Source organism: Bufo gargarizans, chromosome 8 (assembly GCF_014858855.1).
Source record: "Bufo gargarizans isolate SCDJY-AF-19 chromosome 8, ASM1485885v1, whole genome shotgun sequence".
Taxonomy (NCBI): Eukaryota; Metazoa; Chordata; class Amphibia; order Anura; family Bufonidae; genus Bufo; species Bufo gargarizans.
In genome coordinates, this window is record NC_058087.1 from 42,020,039 (window position 1) to 42,047,632 (window position 27,594).

General features: G+C 48.4%; 1 protein-coding gene across 1 annotated transcript in view; it reads right to left on the reverse strand.

Moving 5' to 3' along the window:
- Positions 1-27,594, reverse strand: part of SESTD1 (SEC14 and spectrin domain containing 1) — a 127,073-nt gene that overhangs the window by 91,908 nt on the left and 7,571 nt on the right. Inside the window, exon 2 of the mRNA XM_044303188.1 lies at positions 4,879-4,959. Within this exon, the coding sequence (XP_044159123.1) occupies positions 4,879-4,933 (55 nt within the window). The 5' untranslated portion in view covers positions 4,934-4,959. The remainder of the gene's footprint in view (positions 1-4,878; positions 4,960-27,594) is intronic.

The following is a 27,594-nucleotide window of genomic DNA, read 5'->3' on the forward strand; positions in this document are numbered from 1 at the left end:
ATATATATATATATATATATATATATATATACACACACATACACACACACACACACACACTACATACATACACCATAAAATGAAGATCACCTGCTTAAAATTATGTAGGTAATTGTGTAATGCCTTTTGAATGATTTCCCATGGTATGTGCCACCAAGAAATTAGCAGCAAATCCAAGTTGGAGCCCTTATATTCTAGATCGGACTTACTTCTTCAGCACATCTCACAGATGGTCAATCGTATTTAGACCTGGGTAATTTGGAGGCCAAGTCACCACCTTGAATTTTATGTTATGTTCCTCAAATCATTCTTGAACAGTTTGGGTATGTGCCACCAAGAAATTTATAGCAAATCCTTCGAGCCCAGTAGGCGGCAAGTTGGAGTCCCTATAAATCGGACTTACTTTTTCAGCACATCCCCTAGACCAGGCATGCTCAACCTGCGGCCCTCCAGCTGTTGGAAAACTACAATTCCCATAATTCAGCTATAACCCTACAGAAGGGCATGGTGGGAGTTGTAGTTTTACAACAGCTGGAGGGCCGCAGGTTGACCATCCCTGCTCTAGACCAAGGATCAGCAACCTTCGGCACGCCAGCTGCTGTGAAACTACAACTCCTAGCATGCACACTTTCTTGGCTGTTCTTGTAACTTCCATAGAAGTGAAAGGAGGATTCTGGGAGTTGTAGTTTCAGAACAGCTGGAGTGCCGGAGGTTGCTGATCCCTGCCCTAGACGGACAATCGTATTCAGACCTGGGTAATTTGGAGGCCAAGTCACCACCTTGAATTCTGTCGCGTTCCTCAAATCATTCCTGAACAGTTTTGGCACTGTGGCAGAGCACAATATCTTGCTGAAAGAGGTCATTGCCATTAGGGAATATGGTCGGCATGAAGGGGTGTACTTTGTAGGAAATAATGTTTAGGTAAATGGTACGTATCACAGGAACATTCACATGAATGCCAGGACTCAAGGTTTCCGAAGCAGAACATTGCTGGAGTACCGCACTGCTTCCGTCAGCTTGTCTTCTTTCCATAGTGCATCCAGGTGCCATCTCTTCCCCTGGAATGCGGTGCATACACAACCGGCTGTCCATACAATGTAGAATAAAATGTGTTTTTATATGATCACACCAGGCCACTTACTCCATTGCTTTATGACCCCGTTCTGATGCTCAAATGCCCATTCCAGGCCCCATCGGTGGTGGCACACCAGGGTCAGTATATAGGCACTGACAATCTGTAGCGATGCACAACAAGCTGCAATGTTCTGTGCGTTCTTATATCATTCTATTGTAGACAGCATTAAAGGGGTTTTTCATCACATACAATGGGGGTATATCGTATATGCCCCGATTGTCTGGTAGGTGCGAGTCCCACCTCTGGGACCCGCACCTACAAGAACGGAGCGGGGAGAGTTTTGGCTGGAGAACCCCAGGTTTTGCGGGGTCCGTGCACCACCTAGCGCTGCTCTCATACAAGCGTACGGTCGGCCCCTGCTCCCATTCATCTCTATGGGGCAGACAGAAATAGGCGACGGAAATGAATGGAGGGCGGCTGCACATGCCCCCATTGTATGTGATGGCAAAACCCCCTTTAATACTGATGACCTCTGGATACATCATCAGTATCTGATCGGTGGGGGTCTGACGCCACCAATGATGTCACGTTCATCGGTCACATGGCCTAGACACAGTTCAGCACCATAGAAGTGAATGGTGCTGAGCGCGATACCAAGCACAGCCGCTATACAATGGACAGCGCTGTGCATGGCGAACTGCGAGAAGGCCGCTGCGCTCACAGGAGAGCCGGAGCCTTCTCAAACAGCTGATCAGCAGGGGTCCCAGGTGTTGGACCACCACCGATCAGATACTAATGACCTATCCAGAGGATAGCTCATCAGTATAAAATTCCTGGAAAACCCTTTTAATTTTTATAAGCAGTTTGCGGTAAAGTAGCTTTTCTGTGGGATCGAGCTAGACAGGCTAGCCTGCACACTCCACACACATTATTCAGAATTGGGCGCCCCATGATCCCTGCTGGGGATTCATCAGCTGTCCTTCCTTTTTCTAGGTTCTATTCACTGCACCCTGACCCAATCATCTAGCCCTCACATTTTTTTTTTATAGAGTAATGAAAGGTGTTGTACCACTAATAACACTTATCCCCTATGCACAATAAGGGCCTGTTCACAAGGTGGAATTTAGGAGCCGGCACAGAGCCGTAATCCCGCTGGCGGCCATGTGGTGTCTATCTCCCATTGTTTTCTATGGGAGGCAGCACTGCAGTTCGTAGGCCAGTGCATTAAACTCGCAATGCGCCAAGATGGGATATGCCGCTTACAGCCATGGCGGGTGTCTGCTCGAGATGTAGCTCCATTCAACAGAGCTATGCCACAAGTGGGCAGATGGCTTCTAAACTGAAAACCGCAGAAGGAACTTCACTGGTTTCTGTCGCGATATATCCCACTTACTGCAGTACCTGACACAGAGACACCCTTCTGGTACGGCCGCTAAGCCTCCGCTCAGTCTCATAAACCTGACTGGGGCTGCAGTACCAGACACCGCCACAAGCACATTGGGGGTGTTATGTTGGCAATCAGATATGAGGGACTGAAGACCTGTTTGGTCTGGTACTTGCACCGCAGAGCTGCTGCCTATCTCCGTGCCTTCCTGTGCCATAGAAGTAACACCGTGGTCGCGCAGTAGAACGTAAGTTAAGGTGGAGCGAGCAAGAAGAGGTTAAAATTCCTTCCCAATCTCTTGTGAATATCTTGCATGGTGAGTATTACTGCAGCTGTAGTAGTGTATGCCTCAGACGTCCCATCTGGAGACTTACAGTGCGTTCTGTGGCCAAGTGAACCAACTCCTAAAAGTTCAAGGGTAGGACAACACATCTTGTGCAAGTCATTATATTCTGGGCTGATTTTCACTGGACTGTACGCATGACGTGAGGAGGAGGACGGTATTTCTTCACTCAAGTCTATCTGAAAATATGGTCGGCTTAATAATTCAGCACCTGCCGAATACTTTACCAATTCATCATCGCCTCATACAAAAGGTTTCGATGTATGGAAACACCTTCATTTTTGCACATAACAGCGGGCATCAGGTCTGCACCACCGGAGTACAATTACGCTGGAAGCTTCAGGCTACTTTCACACTTGCGGCAGAGTGATCCGGCAAGCAGTTCCGTCGCCAGGTCCGGCAATCTGCATGCAAACGGACAGCATTTGTAGACGGATCCGGATCAGTCTCACAAATGCATTGAAAGAACGGATCCGTCTGTTCATTTGTCATACGGACAAACGGATCTGTTCCTATTTTTTTTCACATTTTTAAATGTCTGCGCAAGCGCAGACCAGATGGACGGATCCGGCACTAATACATTCCTATGGAAAAAAATGCCGGGGACGACATTCCAGCAAGTGTTCAGTTTTTTTAGGCCGGAGATTAAACCGACGCATGCTGCGGTATTATCTGCGTCCTGATCAGTCAAAAAGACTGAACTGAAGACATCCTGATGCATCCTGAAGGGATTACTCTCCATTCAGAATGCATGGGGATAAAACTGATCAGTTCTTTTCCGGTATTGAGCCCCTGTGACGGAACTCAGTGCCGGAAAAGAAAAACGCTAGTGTGAAAGTAATGAAATAATGTCTGCTCAGAACGCGTTCATTCTTTAGCCATTTTAGATCATTGAGAAATTTGAGCACGAACCTTGTGAGATATACATTGTATTTTAAAATGGTAAAGACTTAGGCCCCTTTCACACGAGCGAGTATTCCACGCGGGTGCAATGCGTGATGTGAACGCATTGCGCCCGCACTGAATCCGGACCCATTCATTTCAACGGGGCTGTGTACATGAGCGTTGTTTTTCCCGCATCCACTTGTGTGATGTGTGAAAACTGCAGCATGTTCTATATTCTGCGTTTTTCACTCAACGCTGGCCGTATAGAAGTGAATGGGGCTGCGTGAAAATCGAATCACATCCGCAAGCAAGTGCGGATGCGATGCGTTTTCCACAGATGGTTGCTATAAGATGTTGTTTTGCACCTGCGCGATAAAAACTGGTGGCAGTGGCCACAGGGTCCGCTCCTCCTCATTGGTGGCAGTGGCAGTTCCGATCGGAGCCCCAGCAGTGTAATCCTGGGGCTCCGATCGGTTACCATGGCAGCCAGGACGCTACTGAAGCCCTGGCTGCCATAGTCGGCTCCCTGCTGCTGTGTGTACAGAGCAGCAGAGACAGTGTGAGGTCCTATTCACCCTGATAGAGCTCTATCAGGACGAATAGGAGGGGGTTCTAGTCCCTAAGGGGGCTAATAGGTAGTTTAAAAAAAAAAAAAAACACACAACAAAAAAAAAAAAAAAACACCAAAATATTAATTACAAATGAAAAAGAAGGATTTACAAAAAAAATAACTACACGTTAACAATAAACATTCATTTTCAGCAGATTTGAGTAGGAATTTCTTTTTTTTTTTTTCAAAAATGAAAATTCACTGAATATCAGTATAAATTATCGGCCGGAAAGTTCACAGATTATAGGTATCGGCCCTAAAAAAAAAAAAAACCAATATCAGTCGATCCCTAGTAAAATATATGCCATTTTCCATTGAGAATGTGAGTGGAGCTCCAGTGAGCTCTGCTAGAAAGGAGTCTGGAAATGATCTTCAAACAGAGACCTAGCATGGCTGCTCTGTGTATGTAACACCTGCCCTGGAACAATCCATATAAGCAAGTTCAGCTAGCCTCTGCCAAAACCGCTAACAGATGTAGCAAGACGCTGCAACATATCCAAGTGCTTCTGAAAATCCTCTTTTTCAGTGAAGGGAAAAATGAGCGATGGCCGCTCAGATTCTGCAGCCAGAGAAGAACGTACCTGAGAGGAAGGCCAGTTTCTTCTTCAGTATCGGTAAGATCACAGTGGCGTCCATGTTTCCTAGTGGTGGATCACAGGTCTCTGGAACAAAGAAAAGGAGCCTATAGTACCCATAATAATCATCATCAAAATTGACAGAAAAAACAAACATTTTTTAAGGATTTTCTTAATTAAAAAATAACAAAAAAAACACCACATATCCTTCTGCAGTGTTTCCATGCCACCCATGTCTGACAGGCGCGGGTCCCAACTATCTCTAGAATGGAGCCTGCAAAGTGAAGGAGAGCGGATCCATTAATTTCTAAGTGCCGAAAATAGCCGAGCGCTGGCTCGTAAATGGAGCGGAGGCCGAGCTTGCGCAGTGTGCTTCCCATTTATTTCTATGGGACTCCAATAGAAATGAATAAAAAGGCAGCCGTGCATATGTGCGAGAAATGGGTGCGGGTTCCACCTCTTAGTCATTGGTGGCATACCGTAGCAATATGCCACCAATGCTTGAGATGGGCCAACCCCTATAAATAGGAAATACGGCTGCATTTGAAACAAAAAAAATAAAAAATTCAGACTACATACAGGGTATTTTTGTAATCTCTAACCATGGAGATACATAGAGCTACAGACATAAATCAGTAGGATACCAATCCTTTCATGACGGCCTTTATGAGCAAAGTTAAGGGGCTATCCTGTGATTAATGTAAGAATTAAAATAAGACATCATATAGTACTCCTGTGTCCTTTCTGCTGCCGATCTCCCTATCACAGCTGGGGGGGAGATTGGGGGGTCCTTTTTGCAGCTCTCTCCCTGTAACGGTCACAGTTTAGATATGGCTTGTGGCAGTTGAAGGATGGAACGGAGCATGTGAAACCACCCCAGCGATGTTACTGAGGTGGACAGAGAAATAAGGAAAATAATAAAACAGCAGGTGGCGCTATACATATACATCCCCATTGACTACAATGTGATCTGATGCTAATAGCCAAGGACTAATGCCCACAAACTAGTGTTGATCGAGCACCAAAGTGCTCGGGTGCTTGAGTAGAACACCTCCGGATGCTCGGGAGCACAATGGAAGTCAATGGTAGAACCCGAGCATTAAACCAGGCGCCCCCTGCTCTGAAGAGGGGAGGGTGTCTGGTTCATAGGAAAAAGGTCAGATGATGGAAACACCACTGACATGGTTTGGGAACAGCATGGGGGGGGGGGGGCTGGATGCATCTTAGACTCCCAGGTCGCGGCTGGGAACGATGTTGTCCGAGTAGTACGCCACTTTTACAGACTGACAATAATACGCACCAAACAAAAGATAAAATCGATTTAGAGGAAAAATTGTTAAGAAACATTCTTTCCTGTGTATTTACTTGTATATAAAGTGCAAGTGCTGCCAAAAATTACACGGAAGAGGCACTCCGATACAACCTGTATATCACATAATGGAGGGCCTCATTCACATTGTGGTACAATTGTTTAGGTAGTGGGACTCCTACACTCAAAGCCTATGCACTAAGTGAAAGGGCTTCCAAAAATTACAAGGAACCGGCACTACAATACACCCTTTATTACACATAAAGGAGGGCATCATACACACCCTTGAAAAATTATGATTGATGGCCTGCTGGTGACCCTCAAAAACATTAGGAGCAAGGGCCTGCTGGTGACCCTCAAAAACATTAGGAGCAAGGGCCTGCTGGTGACCCTCAAAAACATTAGGAGCAAGGGCCTGCTGGTGACCCTCAAAAACATTAGGGGTGAGGGCCTGCTGCTGATCTGACCTTCTAAAACATTATGGACGAGGGCCTGCTCGTGACCCTCTAAAACATTAGGGGTGAGGGTCTGCTGCTGAGCTGAACATCTAAAACATTAGGAGCGAGGGAAGCCTAATAAGCATGTTAATATGATGGAGGAGGAGGAAAGCAAGATTGAACCATATACCCTTTGTAGTAGTGGAAGGGGTGCATGGGAATACAGTGTATTCAACACACCATAAAAGCCACATTTAGAGTGCCTTTACGTTCAGCTTTCCTCTGGTAGAATAGAGAAGTCAGGGGCAATCCAGGCCTTGTTCATTTTTATAAGAGTGAACCGGTCAGCATTTTCAGTTGACAGGCGGATGCGCTTATCAGTTATTTTGCCCCCAGCAGCACTAAATACCCGTTCTGACAAAACGCTGGAAGCAGGGCAGGCCAGCACCTCCAAGGCATAGAGCGCCAGTTCGTGCCACGTGTCCAGCTTGGACACCCAATAGTTGTAAGGCACAGAGGGATCACTGAGGACGCTGACACGGTCTGCTATATACTCCTTCACCATCTTCCAGTTTCCATCCTCGGAAGCTGACTGGAAAGGCGACAACCATGTTGCAGCTGGTATTCCACTACTGCCCTCTGATACTCACAAAGCCTCGCCAACATGTGTAAAGTCGAGTTCCAGCGCATGCTCACGTCGCACAACGATCGTTGCCAAACAGGCGGCAGCTGTAAAGTCTGTGAGCTTGCCGAGCTCCAAAGCCACCACCAAGTTACGGCCATTATCAGACACAACCATGCCTGGCTGTAGGTTGAGTGTCGAGATCCACAGCTCAGTCTGGTCTCTTATGCCCTGTTTGTCACCTAAACATATCAGTTTCAGCACGGCCTGTTGCAGCCTACCAAATGCAGTGCTACACTGCTTCCAGCTACTGACTGATGGCTGACTGGTGCTGCAAGATGAGAATTCATAGGTGGAAGTGAAGCAGGATAAGGGGGGGAAGGGGGGGGAGGGGGGGGGTGGCGGAAATCCTGATGGAAGTAGGGCCCGCAATCCTTGGCGTAGGTAGCACCTGTGCCATCCCAGGGTAGGGTACGACTCGCTCCCGGCCTCCACAACATTCACCCAGTGTGCAGTCAGGAAAATGTAGCGACCCTGGCTAAAAGCACTTGTTTATGTGTCAGTCGTTATGTGGACCTTCCAAACCCTGCGTTGGGAAAAATAGTGGAGGCTGCAGAAAGCCTCAGTGTCCACAAGCCTAAATGGCAACATTTCCAGGGCCAGCAATTTGGAAAGGTACGCATTTGCTATGGCCTGTGGGTGGGTTTTTTCACTTTCGTTCAAAGGCCTGGGGTATGGACATCTGTATGCTGCGCTGGGACACAAGATTGGATGTGCTAGCTGATGGTGCTTGTCCAGGTGCAGGGCGGGAGGTATCCAGGCCTGCGTCTTGGACAGGGGATTGGCCAGCACGTAACACAGGGGAAGAGGAGGCAGTGGTGTGACCCGCAGACACTGATTGTGGACCCAGGCGTTCGGCCCACCTATTAGGGTGCTTTGATGTCATGTGGCGGATCATGCTGGTGGTGGTGGGGTTGCTAGTGTTCACGCCCCTGCACATTTCGGTATGGCACAGGTTGCAAATGACAATTCTTTTAATCGCTGCACTTTCCTCAAAAAAGCGCCAGACTGCGGAACACCTACCCCTTGGCAAGGGAGATTGCCGCAAGGGGGTGTCCTGGGAAACAGTTGCAGGCCTGTTTGGTGTGGCCCGCCTTCTCCATTTTGCCACCCCACTGCCTCTTCCAGCCTGTTACAGTGCTGCGGATACCTCCCCCTCTGTACTGCTGTCCTCGCTCAGCTTGCCACCTTCCAAGGTTGGGTCAGTGACTTCATCGTCCACTACCTCCTCTTCCACTTCCTCACTCTGGTCATCCTCCTGACTTGTTGACCTAACAAGAACCTCACTTATTGACAACTGTGTCTCATCCTCATCATCAACCTCTTGAGACACTAGTTGCGGCTTATATATTGGCAACAGTGTCTCATCATCGTTATCATCCACCTCGTGAAACACTAATTGCCATTCCCCACCGTCATCTTTTTCTGACTGGATGCTCAAGAGTTTAGGAATCAGTGCTCAAGATCTCCTCATGTCCCTCTTCAAGCAGGCTTGCCGAGAGGGCCAAATCAAGGAATGGCGATGAAAAGAGCTCCTCAGAATATCCGAGTGTGGGATCACTTGTTTGCCAAGACTCTCCATGGTGGGAGGAAGGAGGATCAGGGTGAGGATTCTGTTGACCAGACTCTTGGCTACTGAGACTGGACTTTGTGGAAGACAGGGTGGTGCTTAAACGATTGGAAGCATTATCTGCTGCAATCCAACCGACCACCTGGTCGCACTGGTCTGACTTCGAGAGTGGTGTCCTGCGCCGCCCTGCAAACTGGGACATGAAGCTAGGTATCATGGATGAGTGTATTTCTTGTGCTCTGGCAGCAGGCACAGTTTCACCGCGCCAAGGGCCACGGCCTCTGCGTGCACCATCAGCAGCACGGCCACTTCCCTGTCCCTTACTGCTCGTCTTCCGCATATTAAATGGTATATATGCTTGCAAGTATGTCACATGTACCGTAGTGCAGATTTTGTAAATGTGCAAATAAATTAAACTCAATGTCACAGATATTTATTATGCGCAAACGTTATACAGGAGATGTAGCGCAGGTAATGTCGCTGCTGTTACCAGCAGCGAAAACATTTGCATGCAATTTAGCGCACGTTGTGCTAATATATTTCACAGCCAGATACAAAAATAGTCCTTAAAAGGACTTTTGGGTCTCAAACATCAACCCTGCCCAACCAAAAAATAAAATTCCCTACACTATCTGTCCCTTCTGCTGCAGCTCTCCCTGACTAAGACTGAGCCGAACCATGTGTCATCGGGTGCTATATAGCATAGATGACGTGTTCCAGCCAGCCAATCACTGTAATGCCAGTAACAAACAAGGCTATGGCATTACAGCGAGTGGCACTACTTCCCCGCACGTTTATTGGCCGAACACCGCGATGCTCGAGTGAAAAAGGCGTTTGGCCGAGCATGCTCGCCCAACACTAACACAAACGTATTTTTTTTCCGTGTCTGCTGCTTTGTTTTGTGGACTATATGAGGAAACATTTATTTCAATGGGTCCACAAAAAAAACTGAAATTACTCTGTGTGCATTCCATAACTGTACATCCGTATTTACGTTTCGCAAAAAAATAGAACATGTCCTATTATTGTCCGCATTACAGACAAGGATATGACTGTTCTCTTAGGAGCCAATTGTTCTGTTTCGCAAAATATGGAATGCACACAGAAGTCATCCGTATTTGTGGATCCGTTTTTTTGCGGACTGCAAAATACATACGGTCGTGTGCATGAGCCCTTGTGAATGTACATCCTTGATCACCATTGTGTGTTTGTAATTCAAATACGCCCACATTTCTCTGCTGAGTAGTTTCCTCATACATACTGTGACACAGTGAGAGGTTTGGTCTGGGAAAACAGGCATTTTCCTCCCAGCATGTGCTGCTGCACTGATTTACAGCCAGGTAAGGTCAAATACCGGACCGGATTTTAAGTGCCGGTCCGGGTTTTAGTAGCACCTGTCTGTCCTTAAAATAGGCAGCTGGGCTCAAAAGCAGGGTCTCTATGTTAGGATCTGGGAGCCTTGTGTCTGGATGAAGGCTTGCCACCCGTTTGGCATGAAAACAGGTTTGTGCTGCTATGCTCAAGGACTCTTTGAGGCAGAATTGCCACATGGTGTGAATTACCACCAACACTGCAAGGTGACTTTTTGCTCGTTTATGACTGGTCACTTGCCTAAAGTGTGAATAAAACACTGAACTGTTTGATCTAAAGAACTTGTTGTTGCCTCTGTACTGCGTCCGCTAATCCGGTCTACCAGAGCGAAACCCTACAATATTTATAACAGAGCTCTAATCTCCTGAATATACAATACAATTCTTGCTGTCTTTAGCCACCACTAGAGGGAGCCAATTACAATAGAGCAGACTGTATAGACTGTCCAGACCTGCACCAGATTTATCACAGGGGCTCAAGCTGGATAATAAATATGGTGCAAGGATAGACGCTTTTCTCTGACTCTATACCAACTATTGGTTGGTTTAGTTTAAGGCTGGGTTCACACGGGCGTGTCCGGATTAGGTCCGAAAGCGTCCCGGTGTATTGTGGCAAACCCGCGCGATTAGATACGCAATTGCAGTCAGTTTTGACTGCGATTGCCTTCCGATGTTCAGTTTTTATCGCGCGGGTGCAATGCGCGATAAAACATGGTTATAAGGGAAAAGAATAGCATTCTGAATACAGAATGCTTAGTAGGTGATCAATTGAGGGTTAAAATAAATAAATAAAAAATTAACTCACCTTCTCCTCTTGATCGCGTAGTTCCCGGTCTCTTCTTTGATGATGATCTACCAGCTAAAGGACCTGTGGTGACGTCAGATCACATGCTCCAACGTCACCACAGGTCCTTTAGCCGGTAGTTTATCATTAAAGAAGTAAAAGAAGAGACCAGGAACTACGCGATCAAGAGGAGAAGGTGAGTTAATTTTTTTTAACCCTCAATTGATCACCTACTAAGCATTCTGTGTTCAGAATGCTATTATTTTCCCTTATAACCATGTTATAATGGAAAATAATACAGTGAATAGACTGTCACCTAGCAACCATGCGTGAAAATCGCACCGCATCCGCACTTGCTTGCGGATGCTTGCAATTTTCACTCAGCCCCATTCACTTCCATGGGGCCTGCATTGCGTGATAAATGCACAATATAGAGCATGCTGCGATTTTCACGCAACGCATAAGTGATGCGTGAAAATCACAGCTCATGTGCACAGCACCATAGAAATGAATGGGTCTAGATTCAGTGCGGGTGCAATGCGTTCACCTCCCGCATTGCACCCGCGCGGAAGTCTCGCCCGTGTGAACTCAGCCTAAGACAGCATTTTACGCCAGAATTGTGGCCCAATTTTGGGGCTAAACATTTAAGGCCATGCACCCTTTCCCGTGAAGCAATGTTCGAAATGGGTGTGTGGCCAAACATCTGACATTTAGTGTAAGATAGGAGCAGAAGATTTCTCAAAGAATTTATCCTCCAAATCGAGTCAAAAATGCACCAGCCTGTGCCAAGTTTTGGTGCAGTTTATGACAGTGTCTATATGCACCGACAATAGTGAATGTGGGCCACGCAATTGGGCTAAAAAAAAACATCTGAATGTTTTTTTTTTTAGAATAATGCAGACTGTATGTTTTACACTACACAGACAGCTGCAGAAAGCCATTCTGTGATAAATCCACCAGATTAGCCATCTGACAGCTCGGCCTCCAGCCCCTCTTGAATGACTGTCTAAGGCGATTTATGCCCAAATTGAAGGAATCCATTAAACTGAAATCGACACAAGCTCTGTTATTGGTTATCTGGTTATTGATATCCGATTGGTCAGTGTCTGACTCCAGGCACCCCCGTCGGGTGTGCAAGTGCTGATCCTTCTTCGAGATTACACTGCGCGTCATCTCGGTGGCGCAGAGAAATTACCAGTGCTGGTCCCAAGTGAATGGGACCAGCACTTGTAATAAAGCTGTGTCGTCACTTTAAGCAAGACAATGTTCAGGTTAATCTCGAAGAGGAAGCAGCGCTCGCATGAGCGCCTACTCCTCGTCAAACAGCTGATTGGAGAGGGTGCCGGGAGTCGGACCCCCGCTGATCAGAAATTGACAACCTATCCAAAGGATAGATCATCAATATGTACTCTCTGCACAACCCCTTTAACTCCCTCGGTAAAAAGAGAACATGTGTCCGGCGACGCATACGGGTATACCTTACACTGAACGGACACTTTCGGAATAATGGATATATTCATACAAAACCTCTCCCTATAGAACTGGTAATAATGCAGATCACTAATCTATTCCAGGTGGAGATTTACAGTAACCTGCGATGTAACGCTAAGATAATGTGTTCTGTAGTTTTCCAGAGGTTCTGCGATTTTACCAAGTTACTTAAAGAATTATATTAATGAAACGTTGCCCCGGGGGTTGCGCTCTCCATCCATGCTTGCCAAGCAGCTCGGCGGTGGAGCCCAGGAGCGCAGCTCTGCAATTGTACAGTCGACTATAAATAATCCTCATGTAGGTTTGTTCACTGAGCCATTACTTACACCGCGCCTTTGAAACAAGACTCCAACATCCTGTGGAGAAGCAGGTTTAGAAGGCAAGGACAGCCGCTGGGTGATATTAAAGCGGTCCTACACCTATTAATGCAAGAAGGGAACAAGTACCGTATATGAAGGGCTCCATTAATGAGCATGGCTCTCCGGACACGTCTGCCTTACTAAATGGTCGCATTCCCCATGAAAAGAACATGGGATCATCTGGAGAAGGGGTGGCCAACCCGTGGCTCTTGAGCCGCATGCGGCTCTTTGCTTCTTCAGTGCGGCTCTAGTTGTGGAACCGGGAAGCAGTCAGGCGGCTCACTCTCCACCCCAGGCTCAGACCTCTTTTCCTGATCGGGCTCTGTTGTACTTTGCAGCTCCAGCTCACTCTCCACTACGTCCTGATGCACACAGTGTGAGAACGTAGTACGTGGAGACCCGCACTATGACCTGACGTTGTGCTCATCAGGACACAGTGGAGAGCGTGTCAGACCTGCAGAGTAGCAGGTGCCCGAGCAGGAGCCCAGTGCCTGATCAGGAGAGGGAAGAGTTTTTTTTTATTTTTTATTATAGAACTGAGCATGGGGGTCTGATCTAAGCATGAGGGGGAGGAGGTCCTCATCTATGGGGGTCTGATCTGAGCATGGGAGGGGGGGAGGGGGTCAGATCTGAGCATAGGGGGGGTGGGTCAGATCTGCGCATAGGGGGGGTGGGTCAGATCTGCGCATAGGGGGGGTGGGTCAGATCTGAGCATAGGGGGGGTGGGTCAGATCTGAGCATAGGGGGGGTGGGTCAGATCTGAGCATAGGGGGGGTGGGTAAGATCTGAGCATAGGGGGGGTGGGTCAGATCTGAGCATAGGGGGGGTGGGTCAGATCTGAGCATAGGGGGGGTGGGTCAGATCTGAGCATAGGGGGGGTGGGTCAGATCTGAGCATAGGGGGGGTGGGTCAGATCTGAGCATAGGGGGGGTGGGTCAGATCTGAGCATAGGGGGGGTGGGTCAGATCTGAGCATAGGGGGGTGGGTCAGATCTGAGCATAGGGGGGGTGGGTCAGATCTGAGCATAGGGGGGGTGGGTCAGATCTGAGCATAGGGGGGGTGGGTCAGATCTGAGCATGGGGGGGTGGGTCAGATCTGAGCATAGGGGGGAGTGGGTCAGATCTGAGCATAGGGGGGGGTGGGTCAGATCTGAGCATAGGGGGGGGGTGGGTCAGATCTGAGCATAGGGGGGGTGGGTCAGATCTGAGCATAGGGGGGGGTGGGTCAGATCTGAGCATAGGGGGGGGGGGTCAGATCTGAGCATAGGGGGGGGGGTCAGATCTGAGCATGGGGGGGGGGGTCAGATCTGAGCATAGGGGGGGGTCAGATCTGAGCATAGGGGGGGGTCAGATCTGAGCAGGGGGGGGGGGTCAGATCTGAGCATAGGGGGGGGGTCAGATCTGAGCATAGGGGGGGGTCAGATCTGAGCATAGGGGGGGGGTCAGATCTGATCTGAGCATGGGGGGGTCAGATCTGAGCATAGGGGGGGGTCAGATCTGAGCATAGGGGGGGTCAGATCTGAGCATGGGGGGGGTCAGATCTGAGCATGGGGGGGGTCAGATCTGAGCATGGGGGGGGTCAGATCTGAGCATGGGGGGGGCAGATCTGAGCATAGGGGGGGGGGCAGATCTGAGCATAGGGGGGGGGGCAGATCTGAGCATAGGGGGGGGGGCAGATCTGAGCATAGGGGGGGGGGCAGATCTGAGCATAGGGGGGGTCAGATCTGAGCATAGGGGGGGGTCAGATCTGAGCATAGGGGGGGGGTCAGATCTGAGCATAGGGGGGGGGGGTCAGATCTGAGCATAGGGGGGGGGGGTCAGATCTGAGCATAGGGGGGGGGGGTCAGATCTGAGCATAGGGGGGGGTGGGTCAGATCTGAGCATAGGGGGGGGGTGGGTCAGATTTGAGCATAGGGGGGGTGGGTCAGATCTGAGCATAGGGGGGGGGGTGGGTCAGATCTGAGCATAGGGGGGGGGGGTAGGGTTGTTGTGGGTATCGAAATTTCGATACCCAATCGATACTTTTGTCCCGGTATCGATACGATACCGGGATTTCCGTTTTTTCGATACTGGGCTGCGCTTCTGCGCAGTCTAGTATCTCTGAACATGAGCGCGCTGCTGTCAGCACGCTCATGTTCTCTCAGCAGCACGGGGAGAAGGAAGCAGTCCTCCCTCCCCCCTGTGCTGCTGCCGCTGCCACCAATGAAAAGAGAGGGGCGGAAGAGGGGCGGCAATGAGAAGAGAGGGGCGGAGGAGGGGCGGCAATGAGAAGAGAGGGGCGGAGGAGGGGCGGCAATGAGAAGAGAGGGACGGATGAGGGGCGGCAATGAGAAGAAAGGGGCGGAGGAGGGGCGGCAATGAGAAGAGAGGGGCGGAGGAGGGGCGACAATGAGAAGAGGGGCGCGGCGCACTGCGCCACCAATGATAGGATTATTTCCACACAGAGCGGCGCCCAGCGATGTCCCAGCACTCACCATTAGTCCTGGGCGCCGCTCCGTTCGCCCGCAGTGCCCCATTACTGTCTCCTCTCCTGCTCCACATGCTGCTGATTACTATCGGAGCGATGGGAGGAGACATCAGCTTCACTAGTGGGCGTTCCTTCTCCCTGTGCTGCGATTGGACAGCGCTACAGCCAGGGAGAAGGAACGCCCACTAGTGAAGCTGATGTCTCCTCCCATCGCTCCGATAGTAATCAGCAGCATGTGGAGCAGGAGAGGAGACAGTAATGGGGCACTGCGGGCGAACGGAGCGGCACCCAGGACTAATGGTGAGTGCTGAGACATCGCTGGGCGCCGCTCTGTGTGGCCTGATAGTGAAAGTCTGGACTCATATACAGTAGTCAGTCAGTCTTTAACACATAATACAGGAGGCGGGTGCTGGCAGCAGAATCGCATTGCCGGCACCCTGACCCTGACAGTACCCGCCTCCTGTATAAAGGGGTAATTATCATTGGTGGTGCAGTGTGGCCCCCCCCCTCAACCCCCCATCCCATTAAAATCATTGGTGGCACAGTGCGCCAGCCCCTCTCAACCCCCCACTATTAAAATCATTGGTGGCAGTGGCCACAGGGACCTCTCCCCCTCATTGGTGGTGCAGTGGCAGCTTCTGATCGGAGCCCCAGCTGTGTAAGCCTGGGGCTCCGATCAGTTACCATGGCAGCCAGGACGCTACAGAAGCCCTGGTTGCCATGGTAACATCCCTGATGCTGTGTGCACAAAGCACAGAGCAGCAGGGACAGTGTGAAGTCCTATTCACCCTGATAGAGATCTATCAGGCTGAATAGGACAAGGGATGAAAGATCCCAGGTTCTAGCCCCTAAGGGGGAAATAGTTATTAAATAAAAAGTGTAAAAAAAAATAAATAAAAAAAAAACCACTAAAATATGAAGTATAAATCACCCCCTTTTCCCAATTTCACATATAAAATATATAAATAATAAACATATTACATCGCCACGTCAGAAAAGTCCAAACTATTAAAATATAAAAAAAAAATCTAGGTGGTGAATGCCGGAACAGAAAAAATAAAATAAAAACTGCGCGATTCGCCATTTTGAAAAATGCGGAATGCACGTGGCTTTTTTGGTTTATTTTTTTCGCGTGGTATCGAATGGTATCGAGTATCGCAATACTTTTTCATGGTATCGAAACCGAATCAAAAATTTGGTATCGCAACAACTCTATTGGGGGGGTGGGTCAGATCTGAGCATAGGGGGGGTGGGTCAGATCTGAGCATAGGGGGGGGGGGTGGGTCAGATCTGAGCATAGTAGGGGGTGGGTCAGATCTGAGCATAGGGGGGGGGTCAGATCTAAGCATAGGGGGGGTCAGATCTAAGCATAGGGGGGGGTCAGATCTAAGCATAGGGGGGGGGGTCAGATCTAAGCATAGGGGGGGGGTCAGATCTAAGCATATGGGGGGGGGGTCAGATCTAAGCATATGGGGGGGGTCAGATCTAAGCATATGGGGGGGGGTCAGATCTAAGCATATGGGGGGGGGTCAGATCTGAGCATGAGGGGGGGGTCAGATCTGAGCATGAGGGGGGGGGGGGTCAGATCTGAGCATGAGGGGGGGTCAGATCTGAGCATGAGGGGGGGGTCAGATCTGAGCATGAGGGGGGGGGTCAGATCTGAGCATGAGGGGGGGGGGTCAGATCTGAGCATGAGGGGGGGGGGGTCAGATCTGAGCATGAGGGGGGGGGTCAGATCTGAGCATGAGAGGGGGGGTCAGATCTGAGCATGAGGGGGGGGTCAGATCTGAGCATGAGGGGGGGGTCAGATCTGAGCATGAGGGGGGGGTCAGATCTGAGCATGAGGGGGGGGGTCAGATCTGAGCATGAGGGGGGGTCAGATCTGAGCAGAGGGGGGGGTCAGATCTGAGCATGAGGGGGGGGGTCAGATCTGAGCATGAGGGGGGGGGTCAGATCTGAGCATGAGGGGGGGGGTCAGATCTGAGCATGAGGGGGGGGTCAGATCTGAGCATGAGGGGAGGGGGGGAATCTGAGCACTGAGGGTATGACACAGAGTTGGATTTGTGTTGTCTGATCCGAGCATTGGGGGCCTTATTTTGGGGGGGTCTGATTTGGAGGTCTGATGAGGTTTGGGGTAGGGTTGGGCGATATCAAAAATATACCCACGATAACGATATTAAGAAATTTATCGCGATAACGATATATATCGCGATAAATGCCCATTTAGAAGAAAAAAACACTTGGGGCCACAAGGAGACGTTACACTGTATGGGGGCAGCCACAAGGAGACGTTACACTGTATGGGGGCAGCCAGGCAGCCACAAGGAGACGTTATACTGTATGGGGGCAGCCACAAGGAGACGTTACACTGTATGGGGGCAGCCACAAGGAGACGTTACACTGTATGGGGGCAGCCACAAGGAGACGTCATACTGTATGGGGGCAGCCACAAGGAGACGTTATACTGTATAGGGGCAGCCACAAGGAGACGTTATACTGTATGGGGGCAGCCACAAGGAGACGCTATACTGTATGGGGGCAGCCACAAGGAGGCGTTACACTGTATGGGGGCAGCCAGGCAGCCACAGGGAGACGTTATACTGTATGGGGGCAGCCACAAGGAGACGTTATACTGTATGGGGGCAGCCACAAGGAGGCGTTACACTGTATGGGGGCAGCCAGGCAGCCACAGGGAGACGTTACACTGTATGGGGGCAGCCACAAGGAGACGTTACACTGTATGGGGGCAGCCACAAGGAGACGTTACACTGTATGGGGGCAGCCACAAGGAGACGTGACACTGTATGGGGGCAGCCACAAGGAGACGTGACACTGTATGGGGGCAGCCACAAGGAGACGTTACACTGTATGGGGGCAGCCACAAGGAGACGTTACACTGTATGGGGGCAGCCAGGCAGCCACAAGGAGACGTTAATTGTATTAATCATTGGTGGCAGTGGCCACAGGGTCCCCCTCCCATCATTGGTGGCAGTGGGCCCCCCTCCCTCCCTCCCCAGTATTAATCATTGGAGGCCACAGGGTCGTCCCCCCATCATTGGTGGCAGTGGGCCCCCCCTCCTCCCTCCCCAATATTAATCTTTGGAGGCCACAGGGTCGTCCCCCCATCATTGGTGGCAGTGGGCTCCTCCCTCCCCAATATTAATCTTTGGAGGCCACAGGGTCCCCCCCCCCCCATCATTGGTGGCAGTGGGTAGTTCTGATCGGAGTCCCAGCAGTGTAATGCTGGGGCTCCGATCGGTTACCATGGCAGCCAGGAAGCTACTGAAGCCCTGGCTGCTATGGTATGTTAGTAAGCAGCATTATACTCACGTGCGCAGTGGCCGCCGGGCGCTCCTTCTTCTGTCTGTGCGGCGCATTGCTAATGCTTATAGCATTAGCAATGCGCCGCACAGACCTATGAGAAAAAGGAGCGCCCGGCGGCCACTGCGCACGTGAGTATAATGCCGCTCACTAACATACCATAGCAGCCAGGGCTTCAGTAGCTTCCTGGCTGCCATGGTAACCGATCGGAGCCCCAGCATTACACTGCTGGGGCTCCGATCGGAACTGCCCACTGCTGCCACCAATGCAGGGACTTAAGAACATTCCCGGCACCCGACCTCTGAGAGGACGCTGTGATCACCGCGCTGGGATTAATTGCGCGGATCACAGAGTCCTCTCAGAGGTCGGGTGCCGGGAATGCGAGTCACAGTATTCCTTCCCTCCCTCACGCTGGCCGAATGGATAAGAGCGCCGCAAGTACTCTGTAAATGTGCCGTACGGTACTTCACGCTGGGGCGGGCGGCCGCGGATTTAGAAGCGGTCTATGACGTCACAAAATACCGCGATATTTAGGAAACGGCGATATCGCCATATCGCCGTTTTTTTTATACCGCGGTATATCGTGATACCGGTATATCGCCCAACCCTAGTTTGGGGGGGATCTTATTTTAGGTCAGATAAGGATTGGGCATCTGATTTAGGAGTCTGATCTGAGATCTGAAGAAAAATATATTTTTTCTTTTATTCTCTGCTAATGAAAAATAAGAAAAAAATATTTTTATCAGACCTCAGATTCAATGAAAAATATTTTTTTCTCTTATTTTTCTTTGTTAAAACCTAGGTGCATCTTGTAGGGCGAAAAATACGGTGACTTGTGTGTAAATGTATAGTTTGTGGCTCCTGGCAGTCATAAGTTTTTTTTTTTTTTTTGGCTCTGTGTCTGTAAGCATCTTTTCTTGGAACTTCGCATTATGCAGTTCCTCTGTTACTACTCTTGTAAACATATGAATATATTCAGGCACTATCCAACCAGTGCCGACAGTATGACACAATACATCCTGTTGACAAGAGGAATGGTAATGTACAGCTGACAATGTGGCAGATTTACTTAAAAACTTGTGCCATTTTTTTTTTTTGTGCCAAATATTGACATATCTATACGTTCTGGGTGGTTGGACCCCCACCAATTATGGAGAACCAAGAATGAAGGTCCCAGAGTCTCCTTTGTCAATGGAATAGAACCAATCGTTCTCTCCATCAGTCCGATAGAAGTGATCGGAGAAGTGATCATCACACATGTGCACTACTACTCCATTTACAAAGAAGCCCTCCATTCTAGTGACCGTGGGGGTTCACAGTGGTTGGACCCCCAACAATCATACACTTCTCCTCTCTCCTCTGGAAAAATCCCTTTAAGTCACAGGATGCCCTGTCAAGGGCCCTGTCCTGGACAAGGGATTGTCTAGAAATAAATAACTTTTTCACTGATGCCTCCGCTAGGGAAAGAATCATACTTACCTGCTCTCTGCCGATCCGGTGCTGGCTCCTGCGTGTCCACCTTCTGATCCGTGGTCATGATCACCTGCTCTGCTGCAGGTTGACATGTCATCACTGAAGCCAGTCACTAGCTGCAGCAGAGCAGGTGACCATGCCTGGAGGAAGTGTGAACTTGGCCTAAGTAGACCACGCCATTCACTTGTAGGTCAAGGGCCAGACCACACAGAAGGCCATGGTTGAGCAGATGTGTAGCTGGACAGCAGCCAAAAATGCTAGCACTATGAGGTTTACTGCAAATCAGCGTGGTTCTGCAAAGCTTGGTTTTCAACAGCCCGGACAGTTTTTGGCCACTTGATGTGGACTCTCCCAAAGTTATTACCCTAAAGAGCCCTTTTTACCCTCCTTTGAAACCTACGAAGGCTATGTGACTTGGAATTTAGAGTTTTTAGAGTTGTGACTTATGAAGCCCTAGGCAGTTTTTTGGTGGAGACTGGCCATGTAGTTATGAAACAGTTAAAAAATAAAAAGTGGAGAAAAGAATAGAATCCCAAAAATATAACACAAGACACAGGTGATTTCATATGTTTAGCCTTCCGTGAATGGTGACCACAAATTATGACTGCAGAATTTAGAAGGGAACACCCAAGAAATGAGGAGACGGCAGGGTAAGCGATGCTCCTTCGGAGGAGCAAGACACAACACCTGCCATGGTAGCTTTCATCCAAAGCTCAGCTCCAGACATCCAGGAATCATTACTTTATGGACTCCATGTTCTGAAGACACTTTAACGCTCAAGTTAAAATATCTGTTTAACATTAACCTTTAAGCACAAAAAGGAAGTTTTGCAGAACCTCCGAGCTGATCAGAAAATTGGATATCCTTGAAAAAGCAGAAAGACTCATAACAGCATCCGTAGTATGGCCACAACGCTGCTCTACCTACCCTGGGGTCAACTGAAACTGACTAAGGGTCTGTTCACACCTGCGGCATCCCTGATCTGGCTGTTAGTCGGACAAAAACCGGTGCACGCTTCTCCTCCTCAGCAATGTACTTTACCCTTTCCTATTGATGTCAATGGGGAAAGCAGCCCTAAAAATGCTTGAAAAAAAGTAACGCCACTTCAGACTGCAGCTGCATAAAAAAACATCCCTGCATGGACTAGGTTGCGGTTTTTCCCTCTGAAAACAATGGGATGACGCTGGTGGCATTTTGGATGCAAATTCTCTACGTAAAACAGCATTTGTTGGCCATGTGAACAAAGCCTCGAGGTGTTATTACATTTCTTATACGGAATGATGATGTACCCCATGTACAAGTGAGCTCAGAAAGAGCAGAGATTTAAAGCAATAAATTGCGAGCGTTGCAGAATCTTTTCCCATAAAACTATATGCCGATCCGCTCAGCTCCTCCTGCTCTATAACATGCTGCCTGCGGACTGGACTGCATTTTGTGGTGACCGGTTCCCTTTAAATTTTATTTTCGCTTTAAACTGTGCAGCAACCTGCTGGGTGCAATGAAGATGCAGCTCTTTGTATAGGGAAGTTCTCAGCCCACAGTTCACACCAGATGTACTGTCCCACATTTTAAGGTTTGATGAAGCAGCACTTACTTAGCTAAGCGATAAAAGGATTTATTACATTCCCTGCACGGTGCAGGCTCTTACTCTCGCCTAACACGTTGCTTTGTCTTCCTTTTATGCTGGTATTAGTGGCAGCCAGCATCAGACTGGAAGGACATAAGAAGCCTATGTGGTAGCCAATGTTACACACGTGTTCTTCATCAGCACCAGGCGCCTCCGCCAATGGCAAAATGAACTCACTCTCGACCGGCTGAATGGGCTTTATTTTGTCTATGTTTTTTAATGCAAAAGGAATGAGGTATAAAATGTGCCCCGTAAAAGAGGACCCCCCCCACCGATTATATGCAGATGCTTACAGGATAAGTCTGCCCTTTCCTATACTCTATACGCTAATACATTATATATATCTATGTACAGTGGATATAAAAAGTCTACACACCCCTGTTAAAATGTCAGGTTTCTGTGCTGTAAAAAAATTACCTATAAAGGGATCCGCAAAACACGGCCAGCGGCATTTTGCGGACCGCACATGGCCGGCACTAATAGAATATGCCTATCCGTTTTTCGGGAACGGAATTGCGGAACCGGAAGTGCGGGTCCACAATTCCGTGTCCGGGGAGCACATCGTGCTTCCCCATAGAAATGAATGGGTCCGCAATTCTGTTCCGCAAAATGCGGAACGAAATTGCGGACGTGTGAATGGACCCTAAACTGTACCACTCAATTAAAAAACAAACTGAAATCTTTTAGGTGGAGGGAAGAAAACAAAAAAATATATATATATAATAATGTCCTATAACTGGGGATGTAGCTGTGTTCAGAATTAAGCAATCACATTCAAAATCATGTTAAATAGGAGTCAGCATACACCTGCCATCATTTAAAGTGCCTCTGATTAACCCCAAATAAAGTTCAGCTGCTCTAGTTGATCTTTCCTGAAATGTTCTTAGTCGCATCCCACAGCAAAAGCCATGGTCCACAGAGAGCTTCCAAAGCATCAGAGGGATCTCATTGTTAGAAGGTATCAGTCAGGAGAAGGGTACAAAAGAATTTCAAAGGCATTAGAGATACCATGGAACACAGTGAAGACAGTCATCATCAAGTGGAGAAAATATGGCACAACAGTGACATTACCAAGAACTGGACATCCCTCCAAAATTGATGAAAACACGAGAAGAAAACTGGTCTGGGAGGCTACGAAGAGGCCTACAGCAACATTAAAGGAGCTGCAGGAATATCTGGCAAGTACTAGCTGTGTGGTACATGTGACAACAATCTCCCGTATTCTTCATATGTCTGGGCTATGGGGTAGAGTGTGGCAAGACGAAAGCCTTTTCTTACGAAGAAAAACATCCAAGCCAGGCTACATTTTGCAAAAACACACCTGAAGTCTCACAAAAGCATGTGGCAAAAGGTGTTATGGTCTGATGAAACCAAGATATGTTTGGGGCAAAAACAACACTGCACATCACCATAAGAACACCATCCCCACAGTGAAGCATGGTGGTGGCAGCATCATGCTTTGGGGCTGTTTTTCTTCAGCTGGAACCGGGGCCTTAGTTAAGCTAGAGGGAATTATGAACAGTTCCAGTCAATATTGGTACAAAACCTTCAGGCTTCTGCTAGAAAGCTAAACATGAAGAGGAACTTCATCTTTCAGCATGACAACAACCCAAAGCATACATCCAAATCAACAAAGGAATGGCTTCACCAGAAGAAGATTAAAGTTTTGGAATGGCCCAGCCAGAGCCCAGACCCGAATCCGATTGAAAATATGTGGGGTGATCTGAAGAGGGCTGTGCACAGGAGATGCCCTCGCAATCTGACAGATTTGGAGTGTTTTTGCAAAGAAGAGTGGGCAAATCTTGCCAAGTCAAAATGTGCCATGCTGATAGACTCATACCCAAAAAGATTGAGTGGGTGCTTCAACAAAGTATTAGTTTAAGGGTGTGCACACTTCTGCAACCATATTATTTTATTTTTATATTTTTTCTTCCCTCTACCTAAAAGATTTCAGTTTGTTTTTCATTTGAGTTGTACAGTTTATAGGTCACATTAAAGGTGGAAAAAGTTCTGAAAAGATTTATCTTTGGCCTCATGCACACGACCGTTGTTGTGTCCGTTGTTCCGTTTTCCGTGATTTTCTGCAGACCCGTTGACTTTCAATGGGTCCGTGGAAAACTCAGCTAATGCACCGTTTGTCATCCGCGTCCGTGAAAAAAATATATGACCTGTCCTATTTTTTTCACGGACAACGGTTCGCGGACCCATTCTAGTCAATGGGTCCATGAATAAACACGGATGTACACAAGATTGTCATCCGCGCGTCCGTTTTTTTCCCTATCATTTGCATGGCAAACTAAACTTAGATTTTTTTTTTTACTTTCCTTCATTTTTGGAGATCCTCCAAAAATAAAGGAAGACACACAGAAACGGATCACGGAACAACGGAACCCCTTTTTTGCAGACCGCAAAAAAATACTGTCGTGTGCATGAGGCCCATTTTAACAGGGGTGTGTAGACTTTTTATATCCACTGTATATATAATATAATAAAAATATGGCAGCACCAACTGGGTAATAAAGAGAAAGAAAGGGGGGGGAAAAAACCCCACAGGCAACAAGACTCAATCTTGACTTAAAGGGGTTGGCATATCTCATACATTGGTGTTATATAATAACGATATGCCCCCAATGTCTGATAGGTGCGGGTCTCACCTCTGGGACCTATTTCTAGAAAGTGAAGACACGGCCACTGGTTTATTCATTTCTATGGGACTGCCGAAAATAGCTGAGCTCGGCTAATTCCATCAGTCCCACAGAAACGAATGGAGTGCGGCCGCGCATGTGCCATCCGCTCTCCTTCACTTAGCAGGCTCCTTTCTAGAGATATGCCCCAGTGTTTGAGAGGGGACAAGCGCTTTAAATAAAAGGCACCCCTTGGGCTACAAAAAGGCCATTAATATCAGATCAGTGGGGATCCAACATGTGGCACCCCTGACAATTGACTGGTTCAGGCTTCCGCAATGCTGGGAACTATGCAGCATATAGAGCTGGAGACAGAAAGCTCTGTACCCCGTGTAGTAGTCGTGCTGGGGTATTGGTGCTCAGGTCCCATTCAAGTGAACGAGAGCAGAGCTTCAGCGCACCCACACCGGACATTGCACCATGGACTCCAGTGGTTGCCAGGTCCATGTCCTACATGGCCATATGGACAGCTCTGTAAAAAAAATTGTCAGTGTGTTGTGGTCGCACTAGGATGACTTTGAATAAGAAAGTGTGATCAAGCCTAAAAGGGGTATTCCCATCTGGGACACTGATGGTCTATCACTAGGATATGCCACCAAAGTCAGATAGGTGCGGGTCTCAGCTGTAGGCCACCCTCCGTCCTCCGCTATCGAAGTTCCGATAAGTAGCCAAGAGCTGGCTCGGCTATTTCTGTCAGTCCCATAGCGGTAAGTACAGTAAAGAGGTGGCTGCACTTGCGAGGGTTTCTCTCTGTTTACCGCTCTTTATTTACCTCCATAGGAGTGAATGGGCAGCAAACCGCGCATGCGCAGTGTGCTCTCTTCGCTTTGGAGACAGGAGCAGATCCCAGAGGTGGGACCGGCACCTATCTGACATTGGTGGCATGTCCTAGCGATATGCCACCACTCTTCCAGCTAGGAATACCTCTTTAATATCTAGGACCAGCCTTATGTTGCGACGCGGAAATCATTCACACCGTACACAGCCTGACGAGGGACAAATTCTCAAATCATAAACCCGGAACTGAGCAGCAACCTGTCGAGCAGACATGAAGGATAATTGTGATTACACCATTACCGGTGCCCATCTCCAAAGGGAGACATAATTCAGCCATAATTATACGGAGGGCAGCGAGCTCTCAAGACTAATAATTATACATTCACAGCCGGTTCTTCATCCGAGCCGCCGCACCCCCATCCTCCTCATCGCTTGTTTCCTCAACAAACAATGGCAAGAATACTCATACTGTGCGCAAACATATTATAACCCAGACATGGGCAATCGACAGCAGTGTCAAAGGGGACGGTGCCAGAGTCCTGGCTGCTGTAATTGGGAGGCACAGTCCCCGGCACAGCTGCAGAACGGAACAAAAATTGATTTACCCTACAAGGGACGTTCATGAAACATTCATTAGAGAAGGGAGAGACCACACGGGAGATACTTTTCCTTTAGGCACAAAAATAATAATTAAAAAATTGCGGGCGCGCAGTGGGGTCAAACTGCAGCATGGATAGGTCTCCCAAACACCAATCCATTTTTTTTTTTTAACCGTCTAGTGACTGTATCCCAGTTTGGAGAAAGCGCTATACTTTATAACCATGTCCCGTATATGTGCCGCCTCGTATAGCACGCTGGCACGGTATAAAAGCTGCAGTAACAAAGGACGGTGAAAAAGGGTCTTTTTTTTTTTAAATAAACACAATGAAAAGCTCTAAAAACAGGAAGCATTGAGAGCGTTGAAAAGGGCAAAGACACAAAGGCTTGAGAGGTTCAGAGGCTTCACAGGCACGCTTCTAAACCGACCAGGGGCAGCGTGCGACACCCATGGCCTAGGCTTCATGCACATGACCGTATTTTTTTTTCCGTTCGTTCCGTCGCTAAAAAATGCACATCCGTATGTCAGTCCGGCATAAAAATAGAACATCTCCTATTCTTGTCCGCTTTGCAGACAAGAATGGGCATTTTGGCTTTGAGGCACGCAAAAATTGGGGGGGATCCACATGGCTGGTATGTGAATTTTGCGGATCCGCTGGACGCCATATACATGGTAAGAGATTTACACCTGCATTAGGGCTCATGTACACGAACATATTCTACTTTTTGCAGTGTGGAGGCACGGACCGAAATCCCATGGAAGCGCTCCATAGTGCTTCCGCTCTATAACCCTCCGTTATCTTGCCGATGGCGGACCCCTTCAAGTGAACGGGTCCGCATCTGTGATACTGAGCGCGCGCATATTCCGGACCCGCTGTTTGTACAGCTACATGACGCACATTCTCCACATTTCAACTTCCATCATGGATTTTGCCGCGTGTTACGTGCAGTTTCACAGCAGATTTGCATGGATATTCCCCTTGAGCACTGCAATTGGTAAAATCTGACGCACGTCAATTTCAGGCAGATTGTTTTTTTCTTGCAGCTTTTGGATGAGATTTGGAAAATCTGAAGCATCTCAGTCACGTGTGATGGCATGTCCTATTATTGTCCATCTTAGGGCTCATGCACACAAACATCTGCAAAACACGGATACCGGCCACGTGCATTTCGCATCTAGAGGAACAGCACGTCCGGCCCATAATAGAACAGTTCTAACCTTATCCATAATAAAAACAATAATAGGACATGTTCTATATTTTGGCGGAATGGACATGCGGACACAGAATGCACACGGAGTCATTTCTTTTTTTCTTTTGCAGCCCCATTGAAGTAAATGGTTCTGCATACGTGCAGCAAAAAAATAAGAAAAAACGGAACAGGGGAAAAAATGGTTGTGTGCATGAGCCCTTACGGACAAGGATAGGACAGTTTTATGTTCCGTTCCGCAAAATGTGGAATTCACACACAATGGTTGTGTGCATGCCACAGGCAATGTTCGTGTGCATGAGCCCTTGTAGGGGGTACTTCAGTTATGACAAATTATCCTCCGTCCGCTGGGACCCACTGCCTCTCAGGGCATCCGGGAAATGAATGGCGCAGCAGGTCAGGCATGCGCATTGCTGCCCTATTCATTCCTACGGGAATTCACGAGACAGCCTAGCGCAGCACTTTGCTATTTCTGGCAGTCCCATAGAGATGAATGGAGCGGCAGAGCAAGATATTCCTTTAATCTAGAAAATTCTAAAATTATGACATATGTGTGTATATATATA